General features: G+C 32.4%; 1 protein-coding gene across 1 annotated transcript in view; it reads right to left on the bottom strand.

Annotated features, from left to right (window-relative positions):
- The window catches only part of DDX10 (DEAD-box helicase 10), a 287623-nt gene that overhangs the window by 250474 nt on the left and 15542 nt on the right, over window positions 1–21607 (bottom strand). The window contains exons 3-9 of the mRNA XM_051986940.1: window positions 20745–20875; window positions 17767–17925; window positions 16037–16157; window positions 15524–15713; window positions 8053–8179; window positions 6665–6827; window positions 4689–4773 (exon numbers count right to left, since the gene is read on the bottom strand). Of these exons, the coding sequence (XP_051842900.1) occupies window positions 4689–4773; window positions 6665–6827; window positions 8053–8179; window positions 15524–15713; window positions 16037–16157; window positions 17767–17925; window positions 20745–20875 (976 nt within the window). The remainder of the gene's footprint in view (window positions 1–4688; window positions 4774–6664; window positions 6828–8052; window positions 8180–15523; window positions 15714–16036; window positions 16158–17766; window positions 17926–20744; window positions 20876–21607) is intronic.

Raw genomic sequence — 21607 nt, 5'->3', positions numbered from 1 at the left:
ATAGAATAACATATATTATATATGTTTCATATATTATATATGTAACATATATTATATTATTCTATAATTATTATATAGTCTATATAGTCTATATTATATATTCTATAAATATTATGTAACATATATAATATATGATACCTAATTTTTATTATATCAAGTTAAACAATTTTGTACAAACAAAATCAATGCAGACAAAATCAGAAGGAAAGCAATGAACTGGGGGAAAAAAATACATTCAAGGGTTCTGATAAAGGCCTTATTTCTAAAATACATAGAGAATTGATTCAAACTTATAAGAATTCAAGCCATTCTCCAATTGATAAATGGTCAAAGGATATGAATAGACAATTTTCAGATGAAGAAATTGAAACCATTTCTAATCATATGAAAAGGTGCTCTAAATCATTGTTGATCAGAGAAATGCAAATTAAGACAAGTCTGGGTTACAACTACACACCTCTCAGATTGGCTAAGATGACAGGAAAAGATGATGACAAATGTTCGAGGGAATGTGGGAAAACTGGGACACTAATATATTGTTAGTGGGGTTGTGAACTGATCCAACCATTCTGGAGAGCAATTTGGAACTATGCCCAAAGGGCTATCAAAATGTGCATAGCTGTAGACTCAGCAGTGTTTCTACTGGGCTTGCATCACAAATATGTTGTGGTATATAAATGTTATAGAATGTTATTATTGTATAAGAAATGATCATCAGGATGATTTCAGAGAGGCCTAAAGAGACTTACATGAACTGATGCGAAGTGAAGTGAGCAGAACCAGGAGATCATTGTACACAGCAACAGCAAGATTATATGAAGATCAATTCTGATGAACATGGCTTTTGTCAACAATGAGATGATTTGAGGCCAGTTCCAATAAATGGTCTTGTAATGGAGAAAGCCATCTGCACCCAGAGACAGGATTGTGGCAACTAGGTGTGGATCCCAACACATTTTGTTGTTATTTGCTTGCATTTTGTTTTTTCTCATTTTTTTTCCTTTTTGATCTGATTTTTCTTGTGCAGCACGATAATTATGGAAATATGTATAAAAGAATTACACACGTTTAATATAGATTACTTGCCATCTAGGGGAGAGGAATGAGGAGAAAAGAGGAAAAATTTGGAACACAAGGTTTTGCAAGAATCAATGTTGAAAAATTATCCATGCATATTTTTTGAAAATGAAAAGTTTTTTTAAAAAGTTTGACTTCAAGGTGCTCTAAATAAGGTAGAAATAAAAATTAGTGAGTAGGATGCTCAAAAACTGCCAGGGTATGAGGAATGATTGAGACACAGAGCAGAGAAAGAGAAACCTTTATTTAATTTTTCTTTTTAAAAAAATGAGAAAAGAAATTTTGGAGGAGGAGATTGGTACATAAGTAAGAAGCATATACTATTATCTGCTATTGTGGAATTCTAATCATTCAGAAAAATTAGATAAAACCTAGATACATCATTTTTGTTCACTTAAAGACATGGTTATGTTCTCTCATATATTCTATTGATCCACCAGAAGCCGTTCCATCACTTTGACACATGCATTGCCAAATTCAGCCCAGTGCTTAGAAAGTTTCCAAGGAAAGTGTAGCGGGGAGAGGTATTGACTACTAAACTGAAGGCCTACAGAGCCGTTGTGCTGATGTCACTGTTGTATGCCTGTGAAACCTGGACAGTATATCAGTGCCATGCCAGGAAACTTCCATTTGAATTGTCTTAGGAAGATTCTTACGCTCACCTGGCAGGACAAGGTACCAACCACTGAGGTGGTTTCTCGAACTAAACTGCCAAGCATTCTAGCTCTACTGCAGAGAGCACAACTCTGACCATACAAGTACCAAATGTACAATTGCCAAAAAAATTATTTTATGGAGAACTCACACAAGGCAAGCACTCACAAGGTGGGCAGAAAAAACAATACAGGGACATTCTCCAAATATCTCTTATGAACTTTAGAAATTATCATATGACAGGGGAGACTTGGCACAGGATCAACCACCTAGCATGACATGCTCTCAGAGAAGATGCTGTGTTCTATGAAACAAAACTGAATTGGCCCAAAGGAAATTCATAATAAGCAAAATTAGAGAATCCACCCCATATGTTCATATGCACTATTTATGCCCCACCTGTGGCAGAACACTCTGAGCTCATATTGGTCTGATCATCCACATTAGACACAGTGTAACTCCACTCTTAACACAGTGATATCATGGTAGTTTTCTTCAAAAACAACAAACCAACAAAGAACAAGCAAAAAAAAAAAAAATTATATTTTACTTACACACACACACACACACACACACACACACACACACACCCTTAAATACCCCTAAACTTTTTCTTTGTGGAAAGCTTCTTTCACATCTCGGATGCAATCAACCAAGGTTTCTTTCTCTAAAATTTACTATTTATATTTTCTCATGTTTAAATTTTATAAGGACAAAAACGTGCAGCCTCAATAGCAATTAAAAATAAATTAAACAACCTTAAAACACCATTCAAGACATATTAAAAGTAGAAGAAATAAAAATTATAAAATACACTGTGGTAAGAGTACAGGAAAATGGGTACACATTGTCAATAGCATTGTAAAAGAGTTCCAACCTTTCTAGGGAGTAAAATAGGAATGTGTAATTAAAGCTACAACTGTTTAAACACTGATTTTATAATTGGTATCAAAGCAAATATCCTTCATAAGGAAATTATACAAATGGTATGTATACAGTGACTGCTATTCGGATATAGATTGGATTAGAAGACCTCAAGGTCCCTGAATACTCAGAAATTCCAAGATTCTTTGATAGCTATGTAAAAACATTCATGCTACATTACTAGAGATATGATTTAATATAAAGCTTAACTTCAAATATTGTTTCTTTTAATTTTGTTTATGTTCCTGCCTTCTTTAAGAAGTCTTTTTCCAATCAGCAATAAATCTTTCATATTACCAACCCTAAGACTCATCCAATGACAAGAATTATATTGAATTGTGTGTAATTGGTCTTTTTTAGAAAAAGATGGAAGACTTTCAGGCTGCTCAGCCATCTACGCTATCAAGATTTTACAAAAACAGATGTGTCGCCTAATGCTAATAACGATTCCCCACAACACACACTAAGCAAAGTAACACTACAGGCATGATTCCTTCTACTTTAAACAATGCTATAAAAAGGTCAGTTACCAAATGGTGATACAGTGCTGTTTCATGATCTCCTGATAGGGTTTGTTAAAGGTGATATAATTTTTTAAAATGCCAGAAATACATTTTACGGTGTATTTACTTCACAGTAAAGCCCAATTAGTTCACATTTCAGTTAACTTGAAATTCATAATTATTTCAACAGGAACTCAGCTAAAATTTAGCAGTGTTTGGAAACTCCTTTTATCACAAATTCTGCTTGGCATCGGAGACTAAGGACTAAAAAGTCAAAATTGGGGATTCATGATCTAAGGAACCTAGATTTCACAAAAAGTCGTTGAGAATTTAAAATCCATTCAAAGGATATTCAGCATTCTCATTTATAGTTGAAATGGAGATTAGAACAATATTTTTAAAAGTATATAATCTAATCCTGAAAACTCATTTTAAATTTCTCCAACCATTGAAAACACATGAGGTAAAAACTTAAAAAACCCTTCAAATATTAATGAACAAAAATGACAGATATTTCAGCCATAAAAACAAAAACTGGAAAATAGGACATGCCTTCAAATCCATTCCATATCAAAAGTAAAGCAAAGTCAAAATCTGAATAATTCAAGCTAATAGGGATAGGGATAGGAAAGACATTTTGATTACCAAGGGAATGTTTAAAATACTTTTAAAAAAATATTGAGCTCTAAAATTCTATCTTTTCATTTCTAAAGCATTCTTATATCCTTTATAAGTATCCAGGTATAATACAATTAGTTTGCTCATTACAAATCATTTAAGTCTATACATTAAAGCAGAAAGATTGCAGACCTCTATCAACCTACATTTTGTTAGACCGTCAATATAGTAGATTCTGAATATAGCATATTATCAATATCAATATATTTTAAATAAATTCACTTTTAATTTAGACTTTTCACCAAATCATAATGGCATTTCCTTGATTTAAGCCAAATTACTTAATATTGAGTCCCATGAACCTTAGCAATGCGCCCTGAGCTAAAGCCATTATAAAGCAGAATAAAGCTATTCTGATCAAGGAAAAAAAAAAAAAAAAAAAGAGAGAAAGGAAAGGAAAGTGGAACTGTAATCTGATTCTATGAACTTATGGAATTCCTAGAACTTCTTCTACTCTATTAAAGACTAAAAAAGAGAAAATGGAAAATTATACTCATATAGATACTTATCAGGCTTTCTGATAAAAAGCTTAGAGGCAGAAAAAAGTTAAAATGCTTTTTAAATATTTACTACTCCCCAAATAAGACTGATAACCAATTCTTAGCTATAATGACGTTCAACAGCTCTTAAGATATAAGAATTTAGAGGTAGGAGAGACCTTAGAGAATAGTAAGTCGTACAACACAATGCCAAACTAATGATTACCTAGTACTTAGCTTCTTCCACATAATTTGGTTATAGGTTTTTATCTGGGGTTTTTTTGGAGATATTCAGCAAAGTGGAAAGAATAGCAAGTTGTTTTTTATTTTCTAAAATAATAAACAGCAACAAAGAACTGGGCTGAATACCCACCTGGCTGTTCTGCCTGCTCTATGGATATAGGTGCTGGCATCCTCTGGACAATCAAACTGAAGGACCCAATTCACAGCTGGAAAATCTATATAAGAATAAATATCAAGTTTTTAAAAATCACTTTTAAAATTGGTCCCTTAAGACTATTTTTATTTTAATAATTTGACAGCTAATGCAGTCACATCATCCAAATGATGGATATCATTTGCAAACAAGACTAAAAATTAAAAATTCATTCCAAACACCAGTAGATACAAAGTTTTCCTTTTTGTTGATGTGAACTAAAAATTAACGTTACCTTTAATTCCTAAAAACAGTGCTTTGAATAGAAAATAATTTCATATGACATACACAGATATCATATAAATAATAAAATTCTCTGATATTTAGTATTTAAAATGAATAGGATAAGACCTACTTCTCAGAGAAACATAATGAGCAATAAGGTAAATTTCTGAATTTGCATACAGTTCCACCAGTTAACCATCTACCCTCAGATTTTGCCTCACCTTTCTGCAACTAAGATTGACTAGTACAAAAATTACATTTCTGGCTAAGCTTTCCTTTTTTTTTTTCTTTCTTTCTTTTTTTGGCTGAGGTATTTGGGTATGAGTGACTTGCCCAGGATCACACAGGAAGGAAGTGTTAACTGTCTGAGGCCAAAGCTGAACTCAGGTCCCCCTGACGTCAGGGCTGACGTTCTATCCACTGTGCAGATACCCGCCCCTCACTCCATTATCTTTTGTCAAGAAAACCCCAACTGGGATCAAAAGGAATTGGATGTGACTGAAAAGCAACTGAATAATAGTGCTAACCATCTATCTGGATCTGGAATAAGGCTTAGTAATGAATATAGCCCTTTAAAAAAGAAAAATAGTTGTAAAACGTGCATGCAGTAGAGCCCATATGCTTTATTCCAAGGAGAGGATGTAACTCAAAACTTTCTCTTTACTTGACTCTTACAGGCTATTATCTTGTTATGTAATTTCTAACCATAAGAGATTAGAAGGTCTCAGAAGGCAACACACTAATATTGACAAATGAAACACTGTCAGAGAAAACAAAAACAACTATAAAAAGCAAATAGCATAGTAGTATAGAATCAATTAAAATAAAAGTCCTATATACTTTAATAATGATGCTAACAAAGTTTTTACTACTCAGCCCCAAGTACACATATGCATTATTTTACCATACAGTAATAGATGCTTATTATAACTACCCACAGCCACCTAAAAAACAGGTTAAATAGACACTCTGTAACAGAGGTCCTCAAACTACAGCCCGCGGGCCAGATGCAGCAACTGAGGACAATTATCTCCCTCACCCAGGGCTATGAAATTTCTTTATTTAAAGGCCCACAAAACAAAGTTTTTGTTTTTGCTATAGTCCAGTCCTCCAACAGTCTAGGGACAGTGAACTGGCCCCCTATTTAAAAAGTTTGAGGACCCCTGATATAAACCATATAAATGTCAACTAATACATAGAGGCAATGTGGGAGAATGAAGACAACTCTAGACTAATAAGCTCTCTGCCACAAACTCATTATATGACTTCAGACAAATCATTTAATCTCTTTCGATCATAATGCTTTCATAAAATGAGAAAAATTAATTAAACCAAGGATTAGCAAACTACAAGCTAGATTTGGCTTTCACAGTTTGCTGTAGTTTGCTGTTCCCTTGGTTAAGTTAAGTTATCAGGTCAATATTAGAATCTAACACTCTAGGATTAGTACTGCATAACACTAGAAAAAGCAAAACACTTGAAAAGAAGCACAAAAAATACAGCACATAGATATTTTTGCTCATGTTCTGTCTCCTGTAAAATCAGAAGGTAGAAAAGTTATTCCAATTCAGTTCCCTGTTCATTTGAATTCTGACTAATTCTTTATAAGAATAACTCTTTATAAATAAACAATGAACACTGTCATTCATTACGATCATAGCCAGCATTCCAACATAAAAGATATCTACCTAGCCCCCTTGCTGCAATGTCAGTAGCAAAAAGAACTGCAGCTTTCTTGCGGACGAATTCATTATAGACTTCCATTCTTCTCATTTGCTGCTGTTTGCCATGGAGAGCAAGGATAGAAATACCTGGCCGTAGTCTGCAGAACACTCGGAACAGATACTGAACCTATGAATGGATGAAAGAGTAAATTTGGCATTTTGGGAAAGCAACTATAAAGTAGGATTAAGAGTAATAAGCGTTTGGAATCCTACTTACTGACTCTATCACCAATTTCATTATCACTAAAACTTCAAACTCAGAAACCTAAATAGAATCAGTAAAAATAAAAAGGAATATTTTTAAAAGGCCTCTTCCCCATGTTATCTGAATTTTCCAGCTACATAAGCACAGTAAAAAACGAACAAAGAAAAAATTTAAAACTTTTCCAGAGACCATATCCTAAAAAAAAAATCTTAAAAGAAAAACAAAAAAGAGTAAAATTTAAAAAAAAAATCAGAAGTGTCAATAACTATGACTTTTGACAGTGAAACACTGAAAAAACTAGTGCAGGTCCTAAAAACCCAAATGTATTTATATGTTAAAACTCTTATGAGGAGGCACTGCTGGAACCCTAAATATCAGACCTGGAACGAGCAGATCTTTCTTCTTGGAAATTTCAGTTTTTTTGCCCACCATCTCACAAGCATCCAACATTACAAGGAGACCTAGATACTCTTTACTATAATTTGGAAGACAAGTGCAGTAGATCACACAATAGAAACAAAAGTAGAATTAATTCTTTAGAATGCCTCACTTAAAATTTAAAGGTAACTGTTAATATCCACATTCAAGGTAACTGTTATATATCAACAGTCACAAGAGCATTTGTATGATGCTTAAATTATATCCCCCAGGGTCATTTTTTTTCCCATAATGCTTCAGTAGTCAAAATATACTAAGTCCAAATTAACCCATAAGGCTTGGGGTTAGTGAAAAAAAATATGGAGTAATATGTGACTCAAATAGCAAATAAGTATAACTAATATTTTATGAAAGTAAGTTTCTTAAAAAAAATTTTCACATTTATTACTCAATTTACAGCATGTATACTAGAAAGAACAGTGACAAATTAGAAAATCTTGAAGGGTACCAGTCTATCCTATGAAACTTACTAGTCATGTGATCTCGAGTTATTTTTCTTCTCTAAGTTGTAAAACAAAGAAAGGGACTGTACTAGATAAACTATGAGTTCTTCCAAATGGACAACTCCCACTAACATATAATTATCCCAGTTTACTAAAGAGGTAACTGAGTCAAAAATCTCTACAACAGCATTCACAATTGGCTCTTCAAGTATAGGAAAAAAAATAACAAAAACTGACTTAGCAGAGGAAATAAAGGAGAAAAGTACCTCTTTACAACTGGCAAAGAACACAATACTCTTCTTTTTCAGATGGCTCCTTAAGAAGGAATAAAGCACACTGATTTTCTGGTGCAGCTCACAAACCACATAGTTCTGGTCCAAAGTGGCTGGAGTACTAGATGAAATTAAGGAGAGAAATTCCATTTAACAACTCCCATAGCATAACTATAAAAATAGAGACCTAAGGAATAATCTTTATTTCACTGAAATGATTCTTTAGCATCTTAAAACAAAATCCTTTTGTTTTTATTTTAAATTTTAGTTGTTTTTAATCTCTGAAATAACACATACTTCAAGAATTTATATGTAAACACAGATACATATATCAAATATCTATAATATTTAAAAACAAAATCCTGAAAGAAGTAAGTCTCTTTGTTTCTCACCTTAAGTCTCTAAAAAAAATTACTTTTGTTCCTAAGTAATACTATGTTCAGAAAACACCTAAAATGCCTCTTTCTTCTCCGGAAGGGGAACAATTCTTTAAAGCCTAAATTCTAAATGTAAATAAACTAGACTGATAAAAATCAAACTGTTTTCAATTTTAAAATGATGTTCAAAACCCCTTTCACCCGCAACTATTAAGTTTTTCAAGAAATCATTGATAGAACTATTTGTAATTATGACAATATGAAAGGAAGCCTGCTGATACATTCTTTCATTACAGGCTCTTTGATGCTGTCTTAAATTACTTCAAAAATATAGAATGAACAGAAAATGTCTACAATGTTTCCCTTAAAAGGTTCTTAAAATACAAATTTTGCATACTGTGTTAGCTGATTGTTCATAATGAATTCTTTAAAGAAAGAAAATTAGTATTGACATCCTGAATAATCTCCCCACCATCTATTTATTCAAGCTACTTCTAGTGAGCAGATTTAGGATCATAATGTGCTAAAAGTCATTATTGTAACCAGCCATTCTGGGGGCTATCATACAGAAGTTTCTGCCTAGTAAAACTTTCTTGGAAACAAGAAGCCATATATGTAATAAAACCTCTTATATGCTCAAGTATCATTTCTGGAATATTTTACACAATTATTACTGTTTCAGGTACAGGTACTGCCTGTACCCAATCCCCCATTTTTAGGGTGACAAGTTTCATACAAACAATTAAAATTCAACAATAATACCAAAATCTTCCATGTTTCAACCATCTTCCAAACTAAAGCTACTTGAGAACTTCTAATAATCAATCAATGTTAAGCATTTATTAAGCATATGTTAATAGTTTGGATATAGAAACAAGTAAAAAGGGAGATTGATTACAATTTCCCCTTCTCTCTCTTCAACTACCATCTGTTAGAAACACAAATGAGTTTTAAGGTCAAGGAAGCAGCAGCAAGAAGGAGATAAGGTAAAGAGAACAGGTGATCACTCATAAAAATTAAATTAATTGAACTGAAAATACCAAAGGTTTTCTCCTACGACAAAACACTTTGTGTTTTAGGCAATTAAGATAGAAAAAAATCTCAGACCTTGGAATATTAAGGACATTAGAGTACATTAAGGAACCATTAATGAGAGGAAGTTATGTCAAGGCACCAAATGGAAGTTGGAAAGATAAAGATCCAGCTCTTTCTAAGTAAGCTGTCAACAGGCAGGGAATAGAGTGGGAGTAGGCCAAAGAGTCTGAGAAATGGGTCCTTTAGATTTTACCTAATTATTCCTGCCTAACTAGGAAGGAATGTTATCTACAACACTGCCAGCATATCCTAAATCACTTACTAAATTTCAGTAACATGAGGCAAAATCCCAGAAATTTGTTTCTTCTTACAAAAAGGGATGAAGTCTGCTCACTAATTGGAAAAAAATTTTCTGATCATCTTCTAAAGAACAAGAATATGAACCACTTTTGCAAATCCCAAGGTTCAATACCAAAAGGTCAAGTTGGACCTAAAGGCTTCAATAGAAGTACATTGATATTCCTGAGGTAAATTACTCATTTCTAAGGTCAGGCCTGTTCATTGAGAACACTTCTTTTTTTTTTTTTTTTTTTAAATAACTTTTTATTGACAGAACCCATGCCAGAGTTATTTTTTACAACATTATTCCTTGCACTCACTTCTGTTCCAATTTTTCCCCTCCCTCCCTCCACCCCCTCCCCCAGATGGCAAGGAGTCCTTTACATGTTGAATAGATTACAGTATATCCTAGATACAATATATGTGTGTAGAACCGAACAGTTGTCTTGTTGCACAGGGAGAATTGAATTCAGAAGGTAGAAATAACCCGGGAAGAAAAACAAAAATGCAAGCAGTTTATATTCATTTCCCAGTGTTCTTTCTTTGGGTGTAGCTGCTTCTGTCCATCTTTGATCAATTGAAACTAAATTAGCTCTCTTTATCGAAGAGATCCACTTACATCAGAATACATCCTCAAACAGTATCATTGTTGAGGTATATAATGATCTCCTGGCTCTGCTCATTTCACTTAGCATCAGTTCATGTAAGTCTCGCCAGTCCTCTCTGTATTCATCCCACTGGTCATTCCTTACCGAACAATAATATTCCATAACGTTCATATACCACAATTTACTCAACCATTCTCCAATTGATGGGCATCCATTCATTTTCCAGCTTCTAGCCAGTTGAGAACATTTCCAATCCAAACTGAACTAAAGGGTATAAGAGATATCTATAAAGAGTGATATTGGAAGAAAAGAAGATAACAGTGCTCTCTTTAGGATCTCTGAGTGAACCCAAAACCCACAGATATGAACTAAAATAAAAAAATTTATGAAGCAAATGAAAAAGTTTCTACAGGTCAGAATCCTGAGGATTGCGAAGCTTTGTGGGGTGCTCAGGAGATGTAAGATGGTGCTCACAAAATTTTTATGGTAATTTTTATAGGCACCAATTTCAGCAAAACTTCCAAACTAGTCTAGAAATTACAGATTTTAAATGATTTTTTAAAATGTCTATTATTGAAAACAACAAATAACACAAAATACATATTAAGAATATACAAACATTTTCAAATCAACTTTATTCCAATGAGGGTATGATCGCCATTAAATAGATGTTTTATATAAAGATCAAATTATGAACCATCCATCTAATACCTATTTTAAAAGAAATATGAATCCTCTCAAAATGAGTTACTTTTTAGTATATAGCATTTTTCCTTTTTAGAAAGAATTCATTTTGGAACAGGGTTTTATATTCAAGAGGGTCCTAGAATCAATACAATAACTGGTAACGATATTAATTCATCCATTAATTTTTTCAACAAACATTTATTAAAATTCAATTGTTATATACACTACACTAAATCCACTCACAAACAATTCTTTCACTGTTGCCATTTTCCCTTGTCCTCACATTTTACAATACTTTACCCATTCATCTCTTTTTCTCTATTCCCTATATCATCCATCTCGTATAATTATCATTCACCTGGATCAGAACCTCCTAAACATCCTCCTACCTCAATATTCTCCTTTTTTCCAATCAATTCTCCATAGAACTAACAAGATTTGATTTATGTAAAAAAGATAATCATATTATTCCTCTACTAAAAGTCTTTTAATGTTTTCTACCTACTAAAAAAAATTCTAGCTCCTTGGCTTGGCATCCAAGGCATCCCACAATTTGATAATGAAGATATTTATCATAATCAAGAGGTAATTGTTTTTGGTTTAAAATCATAGATTTTATACATGGTAGATGTTCATCAGAAAGAATGTTAAGAGAACATGCTTTTTTCAGCAGAGAGGACAGAACTAGAAGTAAGAGTGAGAAGTTAAAAAGGGAGCACATTTATGTTTGGTGCAAAGAAAAACTTTCTAAAATTTAGAGAAATATTCAAAAAGTAAAATGGACTGTCTCAAGAGATATTAACTCTCCCATCACTGGAGGCCTTCATGTGAAGGCTCAATGACGAATCAATAAGGATGCTATAAAGGGGACATAGTCTAAATTCCAAGCAAACTACTACATAACCTGTTTTACTCTATTTCACATCAATATTCTGCTCACATTGTTCCCCAAACACAAAAAGCATTTTATTCCAACTTCAACTTCTTAAAATCCTATATATCTTTTCAGAATCAATATAGAGACCACATCTATGAAATCTTTACTAGTCTTTCCTTTCCATTCAAATAAGTAATAATCCTTCTCCACTAAGACAACACATAGCTCTTAGTTTATATTTTTTTGTCCACTTACATTGCAGAGAAGTATTTATATGTCATACTTGCTATAACAGAAAACTCCATGAAGGCAGAGAGCATATCTCTTAACATTCATACATTTCCAAGGATCTTGCACTGTAAGATACTTTAGAATTTCTTTAAATTAAAGGTGATGTGATGGACTCAGTTCTTTTCAACAATGAGGTAATTCAGATCAACTCCAACAGACTTGTGATGGGGAGAGCTCTCTGCATCCAGAAAGAGGACTATGGGGATAGAATATGGATCACAACAGTATTTTCACCTCTTTTGATATGTGCTTACTTTTTTTTTTTCTTTCTCATGTTTTTCCTTTTTTGATCTGATTTTTCTTGTGCATCATGATAAACATGGAAATATGTTTAGAAGAATTACATGTTTAACCTATATTGGATTACTTACTGTCTAGGGGATAAGAATGAGAGGGAGGGAAAGAGTGAGGGAGGGAGAAAAATTTGGAACACAAAGATTTTGCAAGGGTAAATGTTGAAAACTATCTACATATATTTTAAAAATCAAAAACTATTATCAAAAATGTTTTAAAAAATCAAAGTTGGGCTCTTTTATTCACGAGCTATGTTATCTTGGGAAAGTCAGTAAACCTCTATAACCCCGTTTTTTCATTAGTAAAAATAAGAATGTCTATATTACCTTCTCCACAATATTACTATATAGCTAGAAAGAATATATCCATACAGAATTTTAAAGCATTATTTTTAAAAAAGGGCACTAATTACTTAGCAAATTCATAGTTAAATTTAACAAATGTTAAAAACCAATAAGAAAAAAAGATCACAAAAATTAACCTGAAAGAGCTACCTTCTGCTGTAAATTTCATTGTTATAGACTCAACACTGATATGAGTAAAAAAAAAAAAGAACCTCAGGCTTTAATTTGGAAGCAACTAAAAAAAAAAAATTTTTTTTTAACCTCTTTTTCCCATTGGTTGTTGTTCAGTCATTTTCAGTCATGTCTGACTTTTTGCGACTCCACTTAAGAGTTTTCTTAGCAAATATACTAAAGTGCTTTACCATTTTCTTCTCCAACTCATTTTACAGATGAGGAAATTCAGGAAAACAAGATTAATTGACTTGCCTAATAAGTGTCCTGAGGCTGGATTTGAATTCATGAAGATGAATCTTTCTGGTTCTAGGTCTGGCATTCTATCTACTATGCTACCTAGCTGCCCAGTTATTCCCTTAAACAATGTAAATATATTCTGTACCAAGTGATAAGTTGTCCAAAGCACTATGATTCTAGAATAAGAAGCATTTCTCCAAGTCCAATTTCTAGTTTACCAAGAAAAATTGAAATGAAAAGGTTTCCCCACTATCTTAGAAAATATTCAGTTTCATAGATCAGGACTTCTTTTTTTTATTTAATTTGACTTATTTAATATTTTCCTCCTTTATACTTAAAACAAATTTTTTTTTTACATTTTTAAAATTTTTGAGTCATCAACTTCTCTGCTTTATCCTCACTCACACTTAAGAAACCACATGTGAAGTTATACAAAACATTTCCATAAAAGTCAAGTTGTGGTAAAAAAAAAAAAAAAAAAAAAAAACAGATCTCACACCCTAATGAAAATAAAAACACACAAGAAAAATTAAGTTAAAAAGAGAAAGAAAGAGAAAGAGAGAATGCTTCAATGTGTATTCAGAAATAATCCGTTCCTTCTCTGGGTATGGATAAGATTTTTCATCATAATTCCTTGAGAGTAGTCAATGATGATGGTACTACAATGATGAGAATAGCAAAATCATTTTACAGCTGTCATCCCAGAATATTTCTATTATTTTGTAGATAATACACTTCATTTTGCTTCAGTTCATGTAAGACTTGCTAGGGTTTTTGCTTTTTTCAGAGGGAATCCTGCTCATGATTTTTCATAAAACAATATTCCCTCACAAACACATACCACAATTTATTAAGCCATTTCCCCAATTGATGGGCATCCTTTCAATTTCCAATTTTTTTGCCTTGAGAAGAGAGCTTCTATGAATATTGTTTTGTACATATAGGTCATTTCCCCTGCCCCCAAATCTCTTTTGGTACTCATGCGTAGTAGCAGTATTGTTAAGTCAAAGGATGTGCATGAATTTATAGCCCTTTGGGCACAGTAGAAGAAAGTTTCTTAAACTTAACTACCCCTTTTTGTCCAAGAAATTTTTACAACCCCAAAGATACAAATCAAACATTTACTGATAATAAATCATACTCCCACAACCTTTTCAGGCGTCATGACCCATAATTTAAGAAGCTTTGTCATAGATAATACTATTAGATAATTCAACTTTTCAGTTTTTCCTAGAATCAAAAATACCTTTAAAAAAATTAGTTTTTGTCTCCTGATGCCTTAAGGAGGCACGAAGATACACTATAAATGAAGCTGAATTTGGAGTTTGAAGACAGGAATAAAAATTACTTCTTTATGGCCTTTACTAAGTCAGTTAGCACATCTAGGCCTCAATTTCCTCATCTGTAAAGTGACAGAGTTGTATCTCGTTGCCTGATACAAAGCATATGCTTAATAAATGCTTCTTTCCTCCAAAAAAATTCATTCATTTATTATTCATTCCAGTTCTATGATCCAACTATTTTTTTAATCACATATCAATAGAGTTTCTACTCTCCCTAAAGCATAAGCACAAATACAACCCAAATCCAGATTTTCACACACTTGTGTGTTCACAAGAAGAATATGGAGAATTCAATTTAAAGATGCCTTATAAGAAAAGATAGAAATCACTATACTACACTTTGACCTTCTAAAAGAAACAAAAAAAAAAAAAAAACTAAAGCAGAAAAACTAATTTCCACAAATAGGGAAAAAAAGACAGGCCCTGGCTCTGTTCAGGGCACTCTTAAATGAGAAACTTTTATCAATGAAGATTAGCATTTTTATAATCAAAGAACTTCTTAGAGCACTGATAGGTTAATAGGCAGTTATATGTCAGAAGCAGAACTTGAATCCAGGTCTTCCTGGCCCCAAAGCCAGCTCTCTTTCCATTAAGCCACGGTGACACTCTGAGAAAACAACCTTAAAAAAGAATACAGGGGGCAGCTAGATGGCACAGCAGCTACAGCACCAGGCCTGGAGCCCAGAGGACCAAAGTTCAAATCTGTTCTCAGACATTTAACATTTACTAAATGTGTGACCCTGGACAGTTGCTTTTCAAAAAAACAGGAGAGAGAGAGAGAGAGAAACACAATTACCTAATTGAGAGAAAAAGAGATGCACCTGAGATAATCATATCAGAAATTACAGAAATTATTTACCTATATTTTGCCTTTTCATGGACCCAAACATATTCGGGGTCCTTCAAACTCAGACGTGCAAGATCTTTCACAGACTTGGTCTGTGTTGCTGAGAAAAGCAAAGTCTGGCGTTTTTTGGGAAGGTTTTCTATAATAGCATTCATTGTGTCAGCAAAGCCCATGTCCAAGATTCGGTCAGCTTCATCAAGTACTAAAAAGATAAAATGAAAGATATCACCCAAGAAGAAAAGGAATATAAAATTTCTAATTTTGCTTTTTGAAATGTTTTAATTCTTGTTCAATTTTTTGCATTCTTTTGGTAAGAATGTATAAAATAAATGGACTCATTTCACATAACAAATCAATTATATTATTTATGATGGAAAGTCTTAATGATTCCTGAGTTTTGTATACATTCACAAAACAATAATTTAGAAACTCATTTTAACGTTTTATTTTAATACAACAAATATAAATATTTCTACATTTACAAATTTGAAAAAATTTGCCGAGTCTTAAATTTCTTAGACTTACCCAACATTTGGAGATTGGTTGCATGAAAATAAGTTGTTTCATCCATGTGTTGAAGAAGCCGTCCCGGTGTGCAAATAAGTATATTTATTTGGTTGATCCTCTCAGATTCATGTTTCAGATCCTGAAAATAGTTATATATACAAGTTATTCAAAGATATCTTGTGTTTCACAGTACAAAAACAGTCAACAAGTAGTATTTTATCACCATAATCTGGATGTTTTGAAAACAAAAACACTTTCTCCTCTCTATGAACAGAACCAAGACAAATTATATGACAATAACAATACTATAAAGACGGAAATAGATCCAAGATGCAGAAAGAAACATTATTAAACATATCAATGTGGGAATTTGTTCTTCTTGACTATACATATTTTAACAAGGTTTTTAGTTTTGGTTGAGTTTGTGGCTTTTTGTTTTGCACTAGAGATAGAAGGAAAATAAACAAATACTTATTAACTGGAAAAAAATTATTGTATTTCTGCAGTTTTTTCACATACCTTAAATACGTACTAAACCTCTTAATGTATATCTAAAGCAGCAATGTCAAACTCAAATAGAAAAAGATCACTATGGGCAGTATGTTAACTTAGAAAAAATTAATTAATTATTATCTATAATGTCTTATACATTTATTTATTTTGTTAAACATTTCCCAATTAAATTTTAATCTGGTGCAGGCCATACACTGCAGACTTCTGCAAGCAGGTGGAACTGGACACCTCTGCCAAAGGGAATATAAGATATACCTGTGGTTAACTAAATCCAAATTTTTAGAAGATCAAGTAGATGTTCCAAGTCTTGTTCTCCTGTTGTATCTTTTGGACAAGATTAAAACCATGAATTACAACTAGTCTCTGGGTGACCAACTGAAGAAGTTCTTAATCATCACTATATTTTTGTGAATACTTTTATGAAAAGGAGATTTGGACTTTCAAATTATCTCCTTTCCAAAACATTAGTAATTTTCAATGGATGATTTTGATGAGGAGAAAAAGAATAGTTTCCAAATGACTCTCTTTGTACTTCTGCATATACACAACCTACAAAAATAAAAGACTATACTATACTTTTTTTTTAATTACAAAATTTAAAAATTCAAATTATTGTGAGTAAATTCACAAAAAATACACACAAAATCTAGCAAGTGAACAGGGAGTAGAGAACCAAAATGTCTAGCAATAAATCTCTTCTCTTTCTTAAATTTGGGCAATAAACAAATTCTCTTTCCTTTTTTTGTTTCACATGTTACCTTTGTGATATTGCCAAAGTTTTCTTTTGCATTTCCAGACAAACTCTTGAAATATTCAAGAATATAGTGGTTAGAATGGCAATAATAGTATTATACTGATAATGTATTTTCCTTCATGTATAAAGATGACAATACTGACCCACCATTTAATGAAGTATGGGTTCAGAACAATTATCTAGCAATAGGAATGAATTCATATTGTTCTAACTACATTTCTGCCAGGTTCCCCACATTTCCAGTGGCACATATTTTTGAGACTATCATCTCTAACCACGGAAAAGGGCAAACTAACTGGCCCACATGAGGATTAAATTCATGACTTTGATCTTATTAGCACATACTGTAACCAACTAAGCTAATTAGTCATAAGATCAATATGTGAAAACAAAAGCCTCATTAATTCTCATTTTATTGCTCTATTTCTGTCCTCATTTATAGGGGAACTAATTAGAGGGTAAACACTGTAAAAAAACAGACCTTTCCACCAATGATAAGACCAGCTGAAAAGTCATGGTTCTTGCCCACTTTTCGAAGTACTTCAAAGGTCTGATACGCCAACTCTCTAGTCGGTGATATTATCAAAACACCGAGGCCATCTGCTGATGTCCACTGTAGGCGATATAATGCCTCCAGAACCTAAAAATAAATAATACACTTAACTTTTAAAATAAGAAAAATTTCAACAAATAGGAAAATATATATACATACACATCAACATTAAATGTCCCAAAATATACCACAATATGACATACCAGAGATATAACATGTAGCTGGCAACACTACTCAATGAGGGCTTAACCAGAGTAAATGTAATTGGAAAATATTTAACAAAATAAATAAACATACAATAAAACATAAATATTATATTTTAAAACTGAGTCAATATGTAGCCCACAGGGATTGCGGTGTACAAATTAGTAATTACTTTTTCAATTAGATTTGATTCACTATCTTACAATATATTTCACAATAAATTATAAATAAATAGTATTTAAATATAAAAAGTCACACCATTAATATGGGGAAATTTTCACAACCACAAGGGGAAAATCCTAATGAGAAAGAGATGATTATAAATGAGAAAAAAGGCCAATTCAATTATATGAAACTTAAAGGTCTTAAACAAAATCAATGCTGCTACAATTTTAAAAGAAACTGTTATAAAAGGAAGTCATTGTATTTAATATCTCTGAAAAAAAGCCTGATATCTGAGATATCAAAAACTAAAACAAATATATTAAGAGCCATATCCCAAAAGATAAATAGTCAATAAAAGAAAAAGAAATTTATAGAAAAAGAAACGCAGACTTTCAACAACCACATAAAAATGTCCCAAATCAACAATAAAAAAAAATGCAAATCAAGAGTATTCTAAGTCTTTACCTCACACTCAGAAAAGGGACAATGTTTGTAGAACCTGGAAAAACTCATATTAATGAGGTTGTAGGAAAATAGCACAATCAACTCTTGTAGAAATTTGACTATGAAAATTAGTCAAACAAAAAGCAATACCAATTATGTTAGAAAAATTTAATCCAACTATTAACACCTTTTTATCTAGAAATTCTATCACTGCCACCATCAACTACCACTACTACCATTGTGCATTTAAAATGAAGGAAATGGGGCAGCGAGGTAGCACTATGAATAGAGCTCCAACCCTGAAGTCAGGAGGAACTGGATTCAAATCCAATCTCATACACTTAACACTTCCTAACTGTGACACCCTGGGCAAGTCACTTAACCTCAATTACCTCTGCCAAAAAAAAAAAAAAAAAAAAAAAGGAGGAGGAAAAAGGTCCAAATATTCACAGGACTTTTTTGTGTTGAAATAATTCTGGAAATAGTGTTCTTCAATAGGTCAATGACTGAGTAGAAGGTAATTATATGACATGGAATGAAGGGTTATTACAATCAAAAATATGAGTAATTAATTCCATTGGAAGAAATATAAATTGATGCAGAAACAAAGTAAGCATAATTTAATAACACAAAGTTGGTGGCACAAGTTGACAGTGGACAGAACCCTAATCTGGAGCCAAATAAACATGAGCTCAATCCCTGTCGCTGAAACTTACTAGATATAGATCCCTGATACAGGTCAGTGTGCTCATATGTAAAATAGGGATAGCTACAGCATCTTAACAATTACAAATAAATGGAAGCTCCCAGGGTTGTTTTTGAGGACAAAATTAGATATCTGTGAATTGTTTAAAGTTCTATATAAATTATAGCCATTATTATCATACATGATGATGATACTACCACTACCACCACCATTCCCTTCCCAAAAAAAAAAAAAAAAAAAAACAAAAAACAAAAAACACTAAGAAGCATCTCAAAATCATTATTTTTAATAAATAATCTGGAATCCAGAGAAAAAATGACAAAATAAATTTTGCTTTCTTCATTTAAGAATAATGCAGACCATAAGTAAGGAATTTTGCTAAGACTATATAACAAAGCATTAATTTGATCCCTCTTCACTTTTCTCTCTATTCTGTTTCCCAGAAATTTCATCACTTCCCAAGAATTCAATTATGATCTCTACTCACATGATTCCTAGAGATCTATATATCCAGCCCTAAAAGAGGTTTCCTGGTGTTTGGTCCTGCATTGCCAATTACCTAGCGGTCAAATTCAAATTTTAAAAAATAAACTAAATAGGTTCATGCTTTGTTCACCAATAAAGAAAAGATGAAAAGCACTTAAAAAAAGATGCACATTTCACTTTCTAATTTAGATTCTAATAAATTCTCAGCTCAAATATTGCCCAAGTTTAATACAAAGGAGCATTCTAAAAATAATCTCAAAATATGACATTGAAAAAGTCTCAGTAAGAATTTGGAGTTAGAGAATTAATCTCCAAAGCAACTTGGAAAAATTCATGTCAATTTTTATTTCTACAAAAATGAAAGCTGAATTTTTCTTCCCCATGAAAAAAATCAAGCTGATCATAGGACCATCAATTAAGGACTAAAGGGAACTCAGAAGTCATTGAATCCAAGCCCCTCATTTTACAAATATGGAAAAAGAAGCAGGAAGAGAGTAAATGAATTCTCCAGGATCACAGAGCTAGTTAGTGTTTGAGGTAGGATTTGAACTCAAGCCATCTTGACTATAAGCCCAAAATTCCTATGCCATAAGAATCACCATGTTTTGATGATGTTCACAATACAAATATCAGAATATGCACTCTGAGATTTTTTTTTCCTTAAAAATATATAGATCTCTCCATTTGCCCAAAAAGTGAGGCAATATAAACCCAAACGACTAAAAATGAAGGAACAGGGAAGGGAGGAAGAAGGTATTCCATACCAACTCTTAAAGAATTAATACAAACAGAAGTTCATCCATTTTTTTTTTTTTAAGCTCATCAATTTATTCTACCTCACTTGTTAAACAACACACATTTCTGGTCCATAACTCAAATAATCATAACAAAAAATACTTACAGGGACAAGAAAAGCCAAAGTTTTGCCTGATCCTGTCTTTGCAGCTCCAAGCACATCTTTACCCTGTAAAGCAAGGCCAATCGTTTGTCTCTGTATCTCAGTCACCATCCGATACTGTGCTTCCTGCAAGCCTGAAATTTTATAGGAAAAAAGTGTTGACATGTTTTAAGAAAAACTGTTACAATTTAGAAAAGTACCAAGAGCTTTTCTGAAATAAAATGCAGTTAGATTTTAATCATTCAGAGGCTCCTCCTGACTTCTTTTTACTCCTTTACTGTCTTTCAATCCCTCCATAAAACAAGGAATTATTCACCTTTTCTGAATCATAAACCGCCTTGACAATCTGGTAAAGGCTTTTTCAGAGTATTTTTAAATGAAGATAATAAAATATTTAAGATTACAAAGGCAAAGATACAGAAATTATAATCAAAATTTTTCTTAAACAAAAGATTACTGTGGTAATCTAAGGCAATTCCAACAAATTTGTGATGGAAGGAGCCATCCACATCCAGAAAGAGCACTGTGGAAAATGAATGGAGAATAATAAATGGATCATAGCACAGTATTTTTGTTATTGTTTGTTTGCTTCTTTTTTTTTTCTTTTTATGTTTTGTTTTCCATTTTGATCTGATTTCTCTTGCACAGCATGACAAATATGGAACTATGTTTAGAAGAATTACACGTTTAACCTATATTAGATTGCTTACTGTCTAGGGAAGGGGGAAGGGAGAAGGGAGAAAACTTGGAACACAAGGTTTTGCAAAGGTGAATGTTGAAAACTATCTTTGCATGTATTTGGAAAAATAAAAAGCTATTATTAAAAAAAAAAAAAAACAAGAAAGAAACATTGAAGGACCTCAGAT

The sequence above is a fragment of the Antechinus flavipes genome, chromosome 3 (genome assembly GCF_016432865.1).
Source record: "Antechinus flavipes isolate AdamAnt ecotype Samford, QLD, Australia chromosome 3, AdamAnt_v2, whole genome shotgun sequence".
Classification (NCBI taxonomy): Eukaryota; Metazoa; Chordata; class Mammalia; order Dasyuromorphia; family Dasyuridae; genus Antechinus; species Antechinus flavipes.
This window is presented reverse-complemented; position numbering and strand designations above follow the sequence as displayed.